The sequence below is a fragment of the Chinchilla lanigera genome, unplaced genomic scaffold, assembly GCF_000276665.1.
Source record: "Chinchilla lanigera isolate Chin_1 unplaced genomic scaffold, ChiLan1.0 scaffold00058, whole genome shotgun sequence".
Lineage (NCBI taxonomy): Eukaryota > Metazoa > Chordata > Mammalia > Rodentia > Chinchillidae > Chinchilla > Chinchilla lanigera.
The window spans coordinates 3745131-3758919 of NW_004955459.1; the positions used below are offsets into that span (position 1 = coordinate 3745131).

At 47.9% G+C, this 13789-nt stretch overlaps 1 protein-coding gene across 1 annotated transcript; it reads right to left on the reverse strand.

The window, feature by feature from the left end:
• Nucleotides 1-3141: 3141 nt before the first annotated feature.
• Nucleotides 3142-9272, reverse strand: Gypc (glycophorin C (Gerbich blood group)). Its single transcript, XM_013521037.1, has 5 exons — nucleotides 9237-9272; nucleotides 8604-8761; nucleotides 7917-8007; nucleotides 5219-5372; nucleotides 3142-3808 (listed from the first exon to the last, which is right to left on the reverse strand). Exons 1-5 carry the CDS (start codon nucleotides 9270-9272, stop codon nucleotides 3612-3614), a joined length of 636 nt encoding a protein of 211 aa, XP_013376491.1. The 3' UTR covers nucleotides 3142-3611.
• Nucleotides 9273-13789: the final 4517 nt, after the last annotated feature.

Here is a 13789-nt window from a genome sequence, read left to right on the forward strand (position 1 = left end):
ATCCATCTCATTCCCCAGTAGCACTGCTGTCTCCCTTTTCAATTTTCAGATTTGTCTGTATCGCTTTACCTTCAGCATCTTCAACACTTTGCAACTGTATAAATTTGCATTTTTATCTTCTCCACCAAGCATCAACCCCTTAAAGCAAAAACTATTATCTTCGGCTATGTAATTCCAATACTTACATGGGTACTTGATAAATGTTTGTGTGCACGCACGTGCGTGTGCACCCACACACACACACCACGAACACACACAAACATTATCACTAGATAAGTCTCTGACTTATGATAATTTGACTCAGGAGTTTTTGACTCTATAAAGTTGGGGAATGGTGTCTATATAGTTATTCTTGAGCCAGGGTTGCTGGATGACCAAAACCTGGCCTGGGTGCTCACCCCAGTACTTGTAAGCCACACCAGCATTTGGGAGTCCTGGTGCCCCTGTTCTGCTCCCCGAGGAGTTCCTATGGGTCAGCTTCAACCTGCTTACAGGAGAAGGGGCGGGCAGATCTGGTTCAAATGCTTCCTCTACCACACTGCTAGTGGCAGTGTGACTTCCAGCACCCCTCAATCTTCCTGAGCTTCAGTTTCTACAGATCGAAGGGACAGATGAGGATATCAGCCTGCCTGACAGGAAGACATGAGGGTTAAAGGAGGCTCATGTGCAAGGAAGCCAGGAGTTCTTCCCATGTGCCAGGTGCCCTTCTCCCCTCTCCCACACTCTCTTTTCTCTCTGCCTGTTCATGGCTCATCTCCCTTTCCTCCTTGATGGTTTTTGGAAGCATCAATGTATATGTACCTGTGCATATTTACCCTGACCAATATTTCTTGCAGATATACTTTGTAATGACACCAGGTGCACTGCTGGAGAAGGGATCCAAGATAAAGAATTCTATTCCCTGAACTGAAGGGACATTATTTATTTGCCCACGTGTGTGGTTTGTGTGTGTGTGTGTGTGTCTACATACACTACACTGTTTGATCACTCTACACTTTTGTGTGGCCGTCTGACCTGTGACTTCTCCTCCTAGCATCTGGACTGGGCCACTTTAGATGACCCACCCTTGCAGCTTGTGTCACCACTGATACTGCTGAGCTTGACCCTGGCTGGGCCCAGTCCCCACAGGCTGGGAAGCAGCCTGTTTCTGTAGCTTCCCAGGGCACTGGACAGGCAAAGGGAGTGAGGATGAGAGGAAATGAGGGAGGTAAGGCAAGAAAACAGGAAACTGGCTCATGGCCAGGCTCAGGCAGCACAGAGGGAGAAAAGGATGTCGCCAGAATCCTTCCCCATGTAGACATCAGCCCTCAGGGAGGTCAGGGGCTCAGGGACCACTCTCTCCTTCGAGTCTTTTCCTAACACAGGTATGTCAATGTGAGACTGCTCTGACTCAATCAGAGCAAAGACAAGGCCTCTGCCAGCATCCTCTCAAAAGCTGGAAGTGACGTCACCACAGGAAGAGATGCTAGAAGTCACTCTGCTTTTCCCAAATATGTTCCAAGGAATCCTGGCCCACCAGTCTGTCCCAGGTACTTTGTAAGGCAGTGGGGGCTCTGACCAAGCGGGGTTGGAAGATGCTGCAGTGTTCTGTTCCTTCCCTCAAGAGCCAGTTTATGTTGTCCTAATAATGGTGCCTAGAAGCTCTGTGCTGGCTTACCTTTGCTTCATTACATCACTTTCGAAACTTATTTGCACACATAACACCCTTTTCCTTCAGGCTACTCCATAATTATGATATTGGGCTGGCATTCTGTAGATCTGAGATTTAGCGGTATGCAGTTGTGCCCCTGTTGTCTGCAATTTTGCTTTGCAGTTTCAGTTACCCATGGTCAACTGTGGTCTGAGACTTTTAAGTGGAAAATTCCATGAATAAACAATTCATAATTTTAAAGTAACTTTTATTACAGCTTATAGTTATAATTGTACTATTTTACTATTAGTTATTATTGTTACTTTTACGGTCTAATACATAAATTAAACTTTATCTTAGGTAGGTATACAAAACAAAGCAGAAACACTTTACCATATAGAGTTTGGCACTATCTTTGGTTTCAGGCACCCTACAAGGGTCTCAAAACACATCGCCCTCAGAGAAGCAGTGACAAGTGCAGCCCAGTGTTTAACTGTATAAATGAGGGAGGAAGTGGGGCTGTGATCTTGGCTCAAGTGGAGAAAGGCCTCACACTGGACCTGCCATTTTCGACTCCTATGAGCTCTCTGCTTCCCTCCTATGATACTTCTAGCTCCTAAGGCTAGTGGTCATTCCCAACTGCGTTTGGATCCCAACTAACTTCCTAGGGAAAGCAAGGGGCTGACTTTTGCTGATTCTTAGGTGGAGATGCTGCAGTCTCAGTAAGCAGAGGGTCTCTGAGCAGACCTGGCACCCCAGGGTACAGTCTTTAATCTCAGAGCTAGTGATCTCTGATTGTTGAGCTCTTGGGAATCCCACATACTCACCTGGGAGGGGACAGTTAATGAATTCATTTTCTCTCTCTGTTATTCATCTTAAATGACAGCTACTCCTCAGGAGGCACTTAGAAGTGATGCAATGAGGAAATTTCATCAAGCAAGACATGCACACTATTAGTGTGCTCGTGACGCTGGACACAGAGTGCTGAGTGCCTGATGTGTTTACTCCTGCCCTTGATGCTGTGAGTTAGGTACAACAGAGGTACCATTCTTGGCATCATTTCCTCTGGAAGGATAAGAACACTGAGGCCAGAGGGGTCACCCAAGTTTCCCAAGGTCCCAAGACCAGGAAAGAGGAGCCAGAACCCAAACCCAAGGACAAGGGCTCTGCAGTCCATGTTCTAAGCCCTGCCCACTGTGAGTGTGGACAGATAGGGTTTACACATAGTTGTTTAACTGGCCCATTTTTTCTGATATTATGAATTAGAAAATCAACCCTTTAGCTGGTGCCTTGATCCCTAGCACAATCTATTTCCAGAACATTTTATCCTCACATTTGTTTCACGCAGCTGGTGCCTGTGTGGGTAAAGATGCTGGTCTCTTGTCCCTGCTTCCTTGCCACAACTAGACAGCCGCAGCCCCATGCACATAGATCCTGTCAGAAAACAAAATCACAGTAGGGGCAAAGCAAGAGTTTCCCAGATAATTATGGTAGTGTGGTTGGACTCTGAATGCTTGGTTACACTTCAAATTTATTTCCAATCTTTTTTGAGCGGGATCAATGGGAAACAAAGGTGCCTTTTAGTGCAGGCACCTGCTGTTACTCCCAAATGTCAAGGACTGACATTTGATGCCACTATCCTCAGTCAGTGTGTCACTGTCAGGCTTGCTCGCATGCCCACCCCATTCACACCCAGGAGACGACATCCTGCAATGCTCTGCGAGACTTGGATGTCTGGACTTCCTCTCTTCCTGGAAGAACAAAGCCTTGCCTCCCGGGTGGCCACTGCATCCCTGGAGAGGTGTCTTGCAGCTTGGGCCTCCTTCTTCCCTCCCTAGGCAGGCACCCCGTGTTCTCAGGTGCAAATCTCAGGAAGAGCCTGTGCCCTTGAGGTCTGCCTGGTGGGGCCACTGATGGTGAGAGGCGTGTTTTCTATCCTGCACTTAGAGGAGGCCTTTGGGGAGGTGAGGTCTGGCATCCGTCAGATGAAGTACTCCTTTTTGCTGTTGTCACCAGCATCCTGGAGAGCAGGGTCACTCTGCAGGGCCACGTCAGCGCTCTCAGCAAACTCTGTGCCCTTGGCCTCGTTGGTGTGATATGTACCCTTGTGCCGGAACAGGTATCGGAGCATGACGAGGAGAAGGCAAAGCAGGACGAGGGCCACAGCGGTGATCACAGCTGTCAGAGGGAAGATATTTGGGGGTCAGTCTAGAGCAGGTGCCTTGGGGCCGGGGAGGTTTCAGAACCCGCAGGGGCTGTGTCAGCAGGACAAACATGCTGCTGTAGTAGCACCAACCCCAGGCTGGATGGCTGCTTCCCACCTTGTGCTTTTCCTTCTGGTCATCTCAAAGGATCCCTTTTCTCTTCTCTTCCCTGCTCCTTTTTTCCCTAGCTGCCTCCATCTGCGCATTACTGGGTAGAACAGCAGCCCAGGGCTGGGCCCTGATGGGAGACACTCCTGTCTACTGAGGAGGACGGATCTGTAAGAGGACCCTTGTGGAATGTGCAGTTGGTATGGTGAAAATATATGGGTTGGTTTGAACTGAGCAGCTCTTGGGATGCTGAATTTTCATGTCTTCAGATGACCCCCAACTGGTGTTTTTCTGTGACATCGGGCTTTCTGTGTACAAACCAGGGAAGTCCCAGAAAACTGAGACAAGGTGGGTGGTTGCTCTCTGTGCACTCTACAAAGGATAAAATGACGAGTGTTTCTGACAGTGCTCGGGCCAGGTGGTGGGGTGTGTGGTTTTGAGAGCTGCTCCTCACCCAGCCTGCTGCCATTCACTCTTGGGGACTGAAGACTGTTGAGGCTGGAAGGCGGAGTGTACTTGGCCTTACACAGGCCACTGTGCCAGGTTAAGAGCTCGGGTTTGTTGGGATGGGGGGAGGGCAGATGAGTGAGGCCTGAGGCACGTCAGAAATGGTCGCATCACTCATGGTGTTGGGAGTGATGGGATGAGGTGTCAGGATGCCAATTTAGGAAGGGCTGAAGGGCAGCAGGCTCATGGTGGCGTTGACTTTGGCCATTTGCTTTCAGGCTGCAGACTAAGCTTCTGTATTTGGAATCGGGTTTATTCAGGGGCCTTTGGAGACATTACTGGGGAACGTGGGGAGGCTAAAACTGCTCCCAAGTCCCATTTTTATGGAACAATTTTCTAAACTCCCTTCTGCCTTCTGAGGGAAACTAGTGTCTATACAATGCTAATAATAGTGTCTAGGAAGAAAAGGCCCAGGGCCCAATGAGGGTAAGAAATGTTACATTAAATACAATTGAACAGGTGTCTTTGATGGCTTCCTTCCCTTTTTCTTTTAGTTGGAGAGATTCCCTGAGCTGCTAACAAGCTAGGATCAAGGTTGGGAGAGAGGGTGCGTGTCACCTTCCTGGCCTGCGTGTCAAGGTCTCTCTTGCCCTCAGCATGCTTCCGCACTGTCCACTAGGCACCAGGCCGAGCATTTCTTAGGAAGACTGGACTCTTCCATCCCACAATCAGAGCCTCCTCTGAAAAAGGAGGTGGCCATTGGGCCCTCAGGCCAGTCCTTCCCTGGGACCTCTCCCGGTTGCCAGAAGGGCCCATCGTGCCAGCTTACCTGCGATGATGGCGATGTCCGTTGCTGTGGGAAAGGGCGTCCATGTGTCAGGTGCTGGTGCGGTTGCTGCAGAGAGAACAGAGGAACCTGATGGGACAGGAAGGCTCTCTGCACAAACAAAACTTTGGCCTGAGCTCACGTTCTCTGCACACCTCTAAGCAGCTCTGTGAATGGCCTGGGTAGGCAGAAATGGCCCAGTACCCGCACAGGCTACTGCCTGGGTGTACTGACTTGACCTGGTTCAGCTTGGCTATTGACCAGGCTAGAGAACCCTGACAACCCTCAGAATCACTAGGTTCCTCAGGACTGTGGGGTCCTTGCTGAATTCGAGCACCGAGACTGGTGTCCATGCTGGTGGATGCCCAATGGGCATCTTCAGTGTGAGTGAAGTGTGCACAGCTGGGTTTAACACAGGCCATCTGGGAAGTGTCTGTTCTTGCCAGGTGTTGCTTTCGCTGCCTTCGATCTATGCTCTCCTCTGGTCCTCACAGCAATCCTGTGTGTGCCTGGTGTTATACGCCTATTCTTCAGATACAACAGTCTTAGCCATGGGGTTAGCCTGTGGATGCATGACTCATCCAAAGACTGGTTGGGACTTTGTTGTCCCTCTTATCTTTGGGGTGCACTTTCCCTCTTGAAAACCCCTCCCTGAGTCCCCTCCCTAAATCTTTGCATCCATTCGACTCCTAGACTTGCGGCCCTGTGGCTATTTGAGTTACTGTGTTTTTCTGCAGCCTAGTGACATGGCTGGTGGGCGAAGATCTTAGGCGAGTGGGAACCTTGAGCTGCTGCATACAATGTGTCCTCTCCTTTGGGAGATGAGTGAGGACGATTTATTAGACCACAGAAATATCAGTGTTAACATGGAAATGCCGTGTTCCTATTACAGCAACCATGCATATTAAAAAGAGATGTGTGCTTCCTAGCAGACATTTCAGCTCACAGGACCACTGCAATTAGAGTGCTTTAAGGTCATTCTCCCAGGGAAGCTGCGTGGTAAGAAACTGGCTGTGAGTGTCAGGAGGGACAGCAAGGCAGGGAGAAACAGTCCCAGGCTGGAGGCCCAGAACAGGCTGGCAGAAGAAGTCTGAGAGAAGCAAGAAGTCTGAGACCAGCAAGGAGCCTGGAGGTAGGGAGGAGGATGAAACCAGTTATCAAGTCAACAAAGAGAAAGATCACGCATGCGCCCAGAGGTAGGCTGGGAGTGTTTATGAGCTGAAGCACCAAGCTCACATGGATACTGGACTCTGCTGCCCACTGTGGACAATGCAGCCTGTGACCCAGTACTTAGCACATAGTATACTTTACAGATATTCACTGAAGGTATGAAAAATGCAGAGCATATGAATGTGTGGATGCAGAGGCTACAGTCCAAGGCCTTAAACATCAGACACCTCACAGGTCAGTAAGGAAGGGGACATCTCACTCAAGGATAGTTTCACAAGCTCCAGTACCTACAGTTCACCCGAAGAGTTTTCCGGGTGAAGACCAGCATTTCTTAAATCCAGTGCAGCCAGCCCATTTCTTCTTGTCTTCAGAACAATCAGTAACTGCTTACATATACCAGGCACTGTTCTCAGCTTTTAAGATACTTTAACTTACTTTGGTCTCTGCAAAAATTCCTTTTGGTAGGAGTTATCATTACTCCATTTTACAGATTTAGAAGCTGAGTCAAGAAAGCACTTATCATCTTCCCTGGGTCAAGCAGCTACTAGGAGCATTACGAGTGAGTCAGTCAGAGCCCAGGCAGCTTAGAGTGCAAGTGAAACCACGAAGGCACTACCAGGGCAGGGGAGCCTTGGTAAGTGGGCCTCAGACCTGCAGACCCAGTGAGAAAAGTCCCTGAAGCAAGTGTGGGGATTTGGGGGCAGGGAGGGCTGTGGTGCGTCTGAGGTGGAGTTCAGGAACAGGATGGCTGAGGGGAAGGGACAGACACCGCTGAGGGCACAGAAGTTTTCCTTGGCTCATACTGGGTTTTTTCCTTTCTGTTCTGGCTTCCTCAAGGCCCCTGTAAGAGTGAGGGTGACAGCTGACAGCTGAAGTTAATCAACTTTTCCTTTTGATTGAAAAGGTCAAATGCATTTATTTTACCTTGACGATTTGCTGTTATTATTCCAGAACGGATATAGGATTCAGGGTTTGGGTTTCTAACAGAGTAGAGTGCCCCGTGGAAGCAAGTGGATAGCTCAATCCCCATCCACCCACTTCTCCCAAGAGCCAGTCGCTGTTGGCAGAGCTCTTTGTATTTATCCGCCCAGCCACAGGCTGAAGAAAGGTCTTTATCCCAGGAGCTGGTTGCAGAGTTATAGCATCTTGATATGAAAAGTTAGAGTCCCCTAACTCTCTATGTGACAAACCATCACTGGGCCAGAGGATCACTGCAATTATAGTGCTCACCTGGGCATGTGGACAGAATTCACAGGTGGTGCCTGTGTCAGTTGGCCCCCCTGTGCCAGAACATGCTTGCCAGTCTCAGGGCCAAAATGATGGCCCTGGAATTCTCTCTGTGTCACTTTGTAAACAATCCTCCTAATCCCAGGGCCACCAAAGTGTGATGCAATGTAGTTATACAGCTTTGACAGCCTGTAAAATGGTCCAGCCACGTTCCTCCTCTTAAACACTATCCTATCTCACCTGCTGCTGCTACTGTACAGAATCATAACCCACACATTGGTAGTAGAGGGCCTACAGTCTGTACCACATCATCCACATTAATGCCAGTATTGTGTGGGGGCTTGGGGCCGGGCTGGCCAGAAGCGGCCTCTGGGTCCTGGCGGACATGGTCATTCCTGCATTAACGAAGGGACTCAGCAGTCAGAAAACAGAGTCAGGAAGGGGCATCTGTGCTCTGTGTGCACCTTGGAGTCTTGCTCGGCATTTTTCACATCTAGGCATTTGCTTGGGGACGTGTTCCTGGGAGAAGGGCTGTAAAGTAGGGGAGGATGTCATAACTCACAGCTCAGGGTATCTGGTTCCAAGTTCTTCTCTACATATCCTCTGCTATTATCCCTGAGAACTTTTTTTTTTTTTAATTAATAGGGCCTTATTTTAACACCATGGCCAGTCTGCTTTGGTTGAGCTCTAGGGGCCAAGTTTAAGGTGGAATACCTTGTCTCTATTCTAGGGCCAGAGAATAAAAATAGAATCCTCCTAATTTGAGGATGGCGATAGCATGGGCAATCAGCAAGAAAGGTTTTTTGGCTGAGCAGGATGAAGTCATCACTGGTCACACAGGGATTCTCCAGGGAGAGGACCTTGTCATCTTTGAGCTGTGTGGTGTTTGCAACTTATCACAAAGGCAGCAAACACCCTCTCTATGTGTGGGATAGAAAGAAGGAAAAGGGATTATTCCCCTGACCCCCCACCCCCAGCAGACACATCCTACCTACAGTTTTTAGAAAAATCAAGTTTAGAAGCTACAGGAAGGGAGAAGGAGAAGATTCTGCTCAGGCTGTCATGTCTGGCTCCTGAGGAGATCACTGCAACTACAGCTGCTTGGGGTGGGGAGGGGGCTGCAGCAGCTGGTGACTGAACAAGCTCAGTCTAAAGACAATGCAGAGACCAGCAAAAGGGAGCTTATTAGTTTTGTTCTCCTGAGTACGAGCAGAAAAATCTACCCTTGAAGAAATCAGTGTGGCCTTAGCACATGGAGAAGGAGACCCAGCTATTTCTAATTTGTGTGTGTCTCTTTATCAAGCTGATTGATCAACACAACGAAAGGAGAACAAAGTCCTTAGGATTTGAAGCTGAGGGCAACAGAGAAGCAGCAGATGACAGCTAAGAGTGACACAGCACCCAGGGTCCAGGCTCCAGGGAACCCCACTTCTGGACACAGTCCCCTCCTGAGATCCCAACAGTTGGTCTCACATCTTCCAAAGGGGATTTCTTTCCTCCTCAGAACCCAGTCCCAGACTTTCCTCTAAACTCTGTTACACTTGCTTTGGTATTTCTCCACAGGGACCAATATCTTGCCATGGGCTACTTTGCTCACTTTTGCTTTAGGGTCTTTTTGCCTCACCTCTCTATGGGTGTAGCTAATGGACACAGTATCCATGGTCGTGGAGCATGGACCTCTGTTCTGATGAGTGTGGACCATGTGCCTCTCAAACCACTGACTTCTGGTACCCCTCTTAGGGTAGAGCATGCCAGTTCTCTGGGTGGATGGACATGACATACCTGCACAGAACCAGGCTGAGTATGTGGGTATACTCCACGTAAAGAACATACCTCCTATTTCTTTTGCAGGAGCCAAAGGGAAGTTGAGAATATGGCAGCACTCAGTGAGAATATGTTGGATGGTGCATAACACGGGAACAAATTAATGTATGCACCATCTACTGAGCATACAACACAAAAACCCAAGAAGGGAAGGAATTAAATACTCACAGGAATGAGTCTCCTTAAATGGCACCTCATCCTACCTTTCCCATCTTGAAATAGGATGACAACTGAAGTTTCCTTTCTGTCTCCTGCCTAATAAGATTATTGTGGGGCTGAGGAACTGGGGGAATTGTTAGACCACAGATCACTACCTAGTCCTGCAACTTGGGATTCTGAGGAGTCATCGGGTTAGAAGTGGGACCAAGAACTTGCATTTCTAACATATTCTTGAGTGCTGCAGATGCTGGTGGTCCATGACCTAACTTGGAGAAGCACTGGGCTCATGACTGTGAAAGTTGTTAGTCACATAACCCAGTTCAAATGCCAAGCATTACACTCTACCTCTTGCAAGAGGGTGATAGTAGACTGATTAGATTAGCATAGTTCTTAATGTGGCTGAATGGAATTACCAAAGACAGAAGACTCACCGAGTGGCACCAACCAATAGGTTTGCGGCCAGAATGGAATAAAAATGAAAGGGGGGCTTGCTGCTGCTGGTGATTTTTTTGTGCCTACAGTGCCTCAGACTGTTTCTCCTCTGTGACACCCTCTACTATGTCTCCTTGCCTTCAAGCCAATCGACTACGGACTGAAACTTCTACAAACTGATAACTAAAATAAACCTTTCCTCCTTTAACTTGTGGGTGTTGAATATTTTGTTCTAGCAATAGGGAAGTAACTAAGACAGAGCTAATTCTCTTTATTCATGCAAATACAGCTGCCTCAGCCACAACTCTAAGCTAGTGTCTCCTTTTTTCCAACAGCCACCTGCTACAGCTAGAGAACTAGCACAGCTGAAAACTGAGCATCGTCACCTCTACCTATTCCCGTGCCTGCCCCACATGACTATTTCTGGGCATCAAGACAGGGCATCCTTGTGCCTTCCTTTAGAAGATGCACATACCGTTTTGAACAATGTGAGATTTCAGACTCCTCACCCTTATTGTTTGGAAATAAAGCAAGTCCTCAGCTGCCCACCTCTGGCATCCTCTTCTGTATCAGCTGATCACAAAGAGAACAATGGACAGGAAAATTACCACTGTCGGCTAATTTAAGGGTAGGAGGGCTCTGATGATATAGTGAGGAAATATTTTTCCAAAAGAATGTGTCTGGGGCAGCCAAATGGCAAAGGAAATATATATCTGCAAATATTCTGAGGAATAGGAAGGGATTACGCATCCCGGTCAGCATGTGTTTGCTTTCTCGGCTCCAAACTCAACCACAGTGTCTGCAGCACAGGAAGCTGTGGATACATCTATGCGCAACTCCCTCCAGACAAATTCTTGAAGAGAGTGAAGATGCACAGGAAGGCAGTGAGTACTCCCAGAGGACCCCCCCTCCCGTGAGGCTGGGGCTGGGTGCCCAGCACGCACCTGTGAGGCCAGCACCCTTCCAGACATGGAACAGGCAGTTGAATGAGTGGTGGCTCAGCTATGACACTCGTGCTTGAACCATCTTGAGGACTGATGCAGTCTCTCTAGCATCTTTCTTCACATGTAAAATGTGGCATCACTACTGTGTAGACACATATGGGCAAGCACCTAGTGTAGTGCACAGCACAGGGAAGCTATTATCATTGCCAATTAACTGGCATAATCTTGGTTAAAGTGGTGCTCTCAAAAACAGACATCTTCAGTATGGTTGTACACTATTTGGCAAGTGTATCACCGTAAGAATTGGACAATACACTCCTAGTGGTGATCCCACATAAATAATCGGGAATGGAAACAGAAATCAACCCTCTGGAAAGCATACTGCAATGTGGTTTAAAATGGAAATAAAAGAGAGAACAGTTAAAATGTTCCCCATTAGGGTACTGGTTATGTAAATTATAAATGTAAATGTAAATTATATTAATATAAGTACTGGTTATGTAAATTATAAATATAAATGTAATTTATATTATAATTATGTAAACTATATTAATATTATGCAGTTATAAAGTGACATGTAAATTCTTAGTGACAGCAGGAAATGCTTATGGTATGATGTTAAGTGAAGGAGACAGATCCCTATAAGTAGAAGTGATGCTAAATTCCTTCTTAGATGAAGGAATTAAAAAGAAGGATGCTGAAAATGTTCAGTGGTGGCTTTTGGGTGGTGGATGGTCATAGGTGGTTTTGTTTTCTTCTAGTATATAGTTTTTGGTACTTTCTAAGCCACCTACAATAACCACGTCCATTCAGATATGGACATGAATCTTCAGGATTGACCACTGTGTTTCAGAACCTTCAAAGCCTCAGACCAGGAGGTCTGGGAAGGTTCCTTCTACCTTCTCTGACTTGCCTGCCTCTTTCCATGCTGCCATTGGGTACCTTCACCTCCTCCAGTGTCCCCCACAAACCAAGGTTAGGCTATTATTGGATGGCAGGACCTTGGCCACCCTCTTTGGTGACCCTCGGTGTATTATAGTCACACCCTTTGCCTAGCCAGAGGACATCTCCCTAGCCAAGCGGTCATTTTCATTCCTAATACAGAAATGCACAATGTAGAAAAGAGCTGGTGCATTCAGTGAATACTGGTCCTCTTAAACTTTCCCTGGGCCATGATTGTGGACTAAGAATTTGAGCAGTGGCTTGAGTTCTAAAGTCCTCAAGTGGATGAACAGGTGGTGCATGCCAGTAATCCCTGTAATCTGGGAGCCTGGGGCCAAACGATCAAAAATTCAAGCCAGTTTGGGCAATTAAGTGATTTAGTGAAATTCTGTCTCAATATAAAAACCGCTAGGGATGTAGCTCCGTGCAAAGACCCTGGGTTCTTTTCTAGGTACCACCAAAAAGAAGAAGAAGGAGAAGGAAGAGAAGGAGGAAAAAAGAGAGGGAGGAGGAGGAGGAGAAAAAAAGCTTTATAGGTATCCATCTCTGCACTCATTTTTGAGCTGCTACTAGAGGATAAGGACTGCATTTCTTGCTGTGATTGTCACCTTGACTGGATCAAAAGACTCCTGGAGAGAGGACCGGACCGTGGGTGCTATCCCAGGATCTTAGATGTATGTGCTGTTAGAAGGTGGGACCCAGTTAGCCGTGGGTCACTGTGTATGTGGCTTTGGTGGCACATGCCTGGCTGTGCTCTGCTTCCTGCTGCCTCAAGTGAGCAGCTTTGCTCTGCCAAGCCCTTCTGCCTTATGTTTCTGCCTTGGATCCACTCAAGCACTGACTAAAATCTCCGAAACCATGAGACAAATTAAATGTTTCCTCCTTAAGTGGAGGGTGTTGGGAATTTTGTTCCAGTGACCAATCCACGGGCCTTAACTCCTGCTATGTCCTGGTGAGGGAGTACGTGATGATGCACAAGATGTCCTTTCATGGGTCCCAGGTAAGGACTCTGGCGTTTCCATCTGTTCTGCAGCCTGTCTCTCCCAAGCTGAATAAATGCCCTCCTTCAGATTCTTTAAGTCACTAAACTCACTCCACAGATGAGCAACAGGCTTTTCTGTGATGTGAGTCGTGGTCATTCATCAAGTTCTTGGCATGCAACCAGCCTCTGTAGAGTCCTACAGACATTCCCCTGCATGCATGCATACGAGCCCATGTGTGCTGTGTGTGTTCACACAGATGATGTGAGTTCAGACCACTAGACCTCTGTGCAGCCCGGAGTCACACTGTTGTGCCCTCTGAGGCCCTTGCTCTCTGGCTAGATCACGTGCACTAATCTTCACCACTTCTCTGGGGGACTTAATTTGCTTTAAAAATCATATAATTGCATTTTCAGCATAATTAGGTACCTAATTACATGGCTAAATGTCCTCGATCAGGCTCCATGTGTAAATAATGATGATTTAGTTAGCCACGCTCTGCTATTGGGTTTCTAGGAGGCTCATCTGTCTGCACACAGGGTGTGGAAAGTGTTTTTCTCCTTCCCTCATGAGGTCTGACAGGCAGGAGCAGCAGAGTCAACTCCCGAGTGAGCAGAACAATGGGGCAGGGGGAGGGGGAAAAGACTTCTGCAGCCTCTGCTCCAAGTCTCCAGGGGAGCCTCTAGGAGGACAGCGGAGCACCTGTGGTCTAGGCAGACACTGGGGCTTCCCCAAAATGCACACCATGGAAGGAGAGGACAGTGTGACCTAGAGACATCAGAACTCACCATGCGAGAGTGAGGGGGTGGAGGCGCAAGGTGAGTCATCCTGGCCAGAAAGAGAAGCACGGGAACCGGAAGCCGGGTGTCACTTCTGCTGCTCCCTAGCAATGCTTT

Coding starts and splice junctions, on each gene's coding strand:
- Gypc (XM_013521037.1), bottom strand. CDS start 9,272: ATGGATACTGTGTCCATTAGCTACACCCATAGAGAG. Junction 5,373..7,916: donor GCATTAATGTGGATGATGTG/GTACAGACTGTA, acceptor AGAGCTGCTTAG/AGGTGTGCAGAGAACGTGAG. Junction 3,809..5,218: donor GGACATCGCCATCATCGCAG/GTAAGCTGGCAC, acceptor TCCCTCTGACAG/CTGTGATCACCGCTGTGGCC.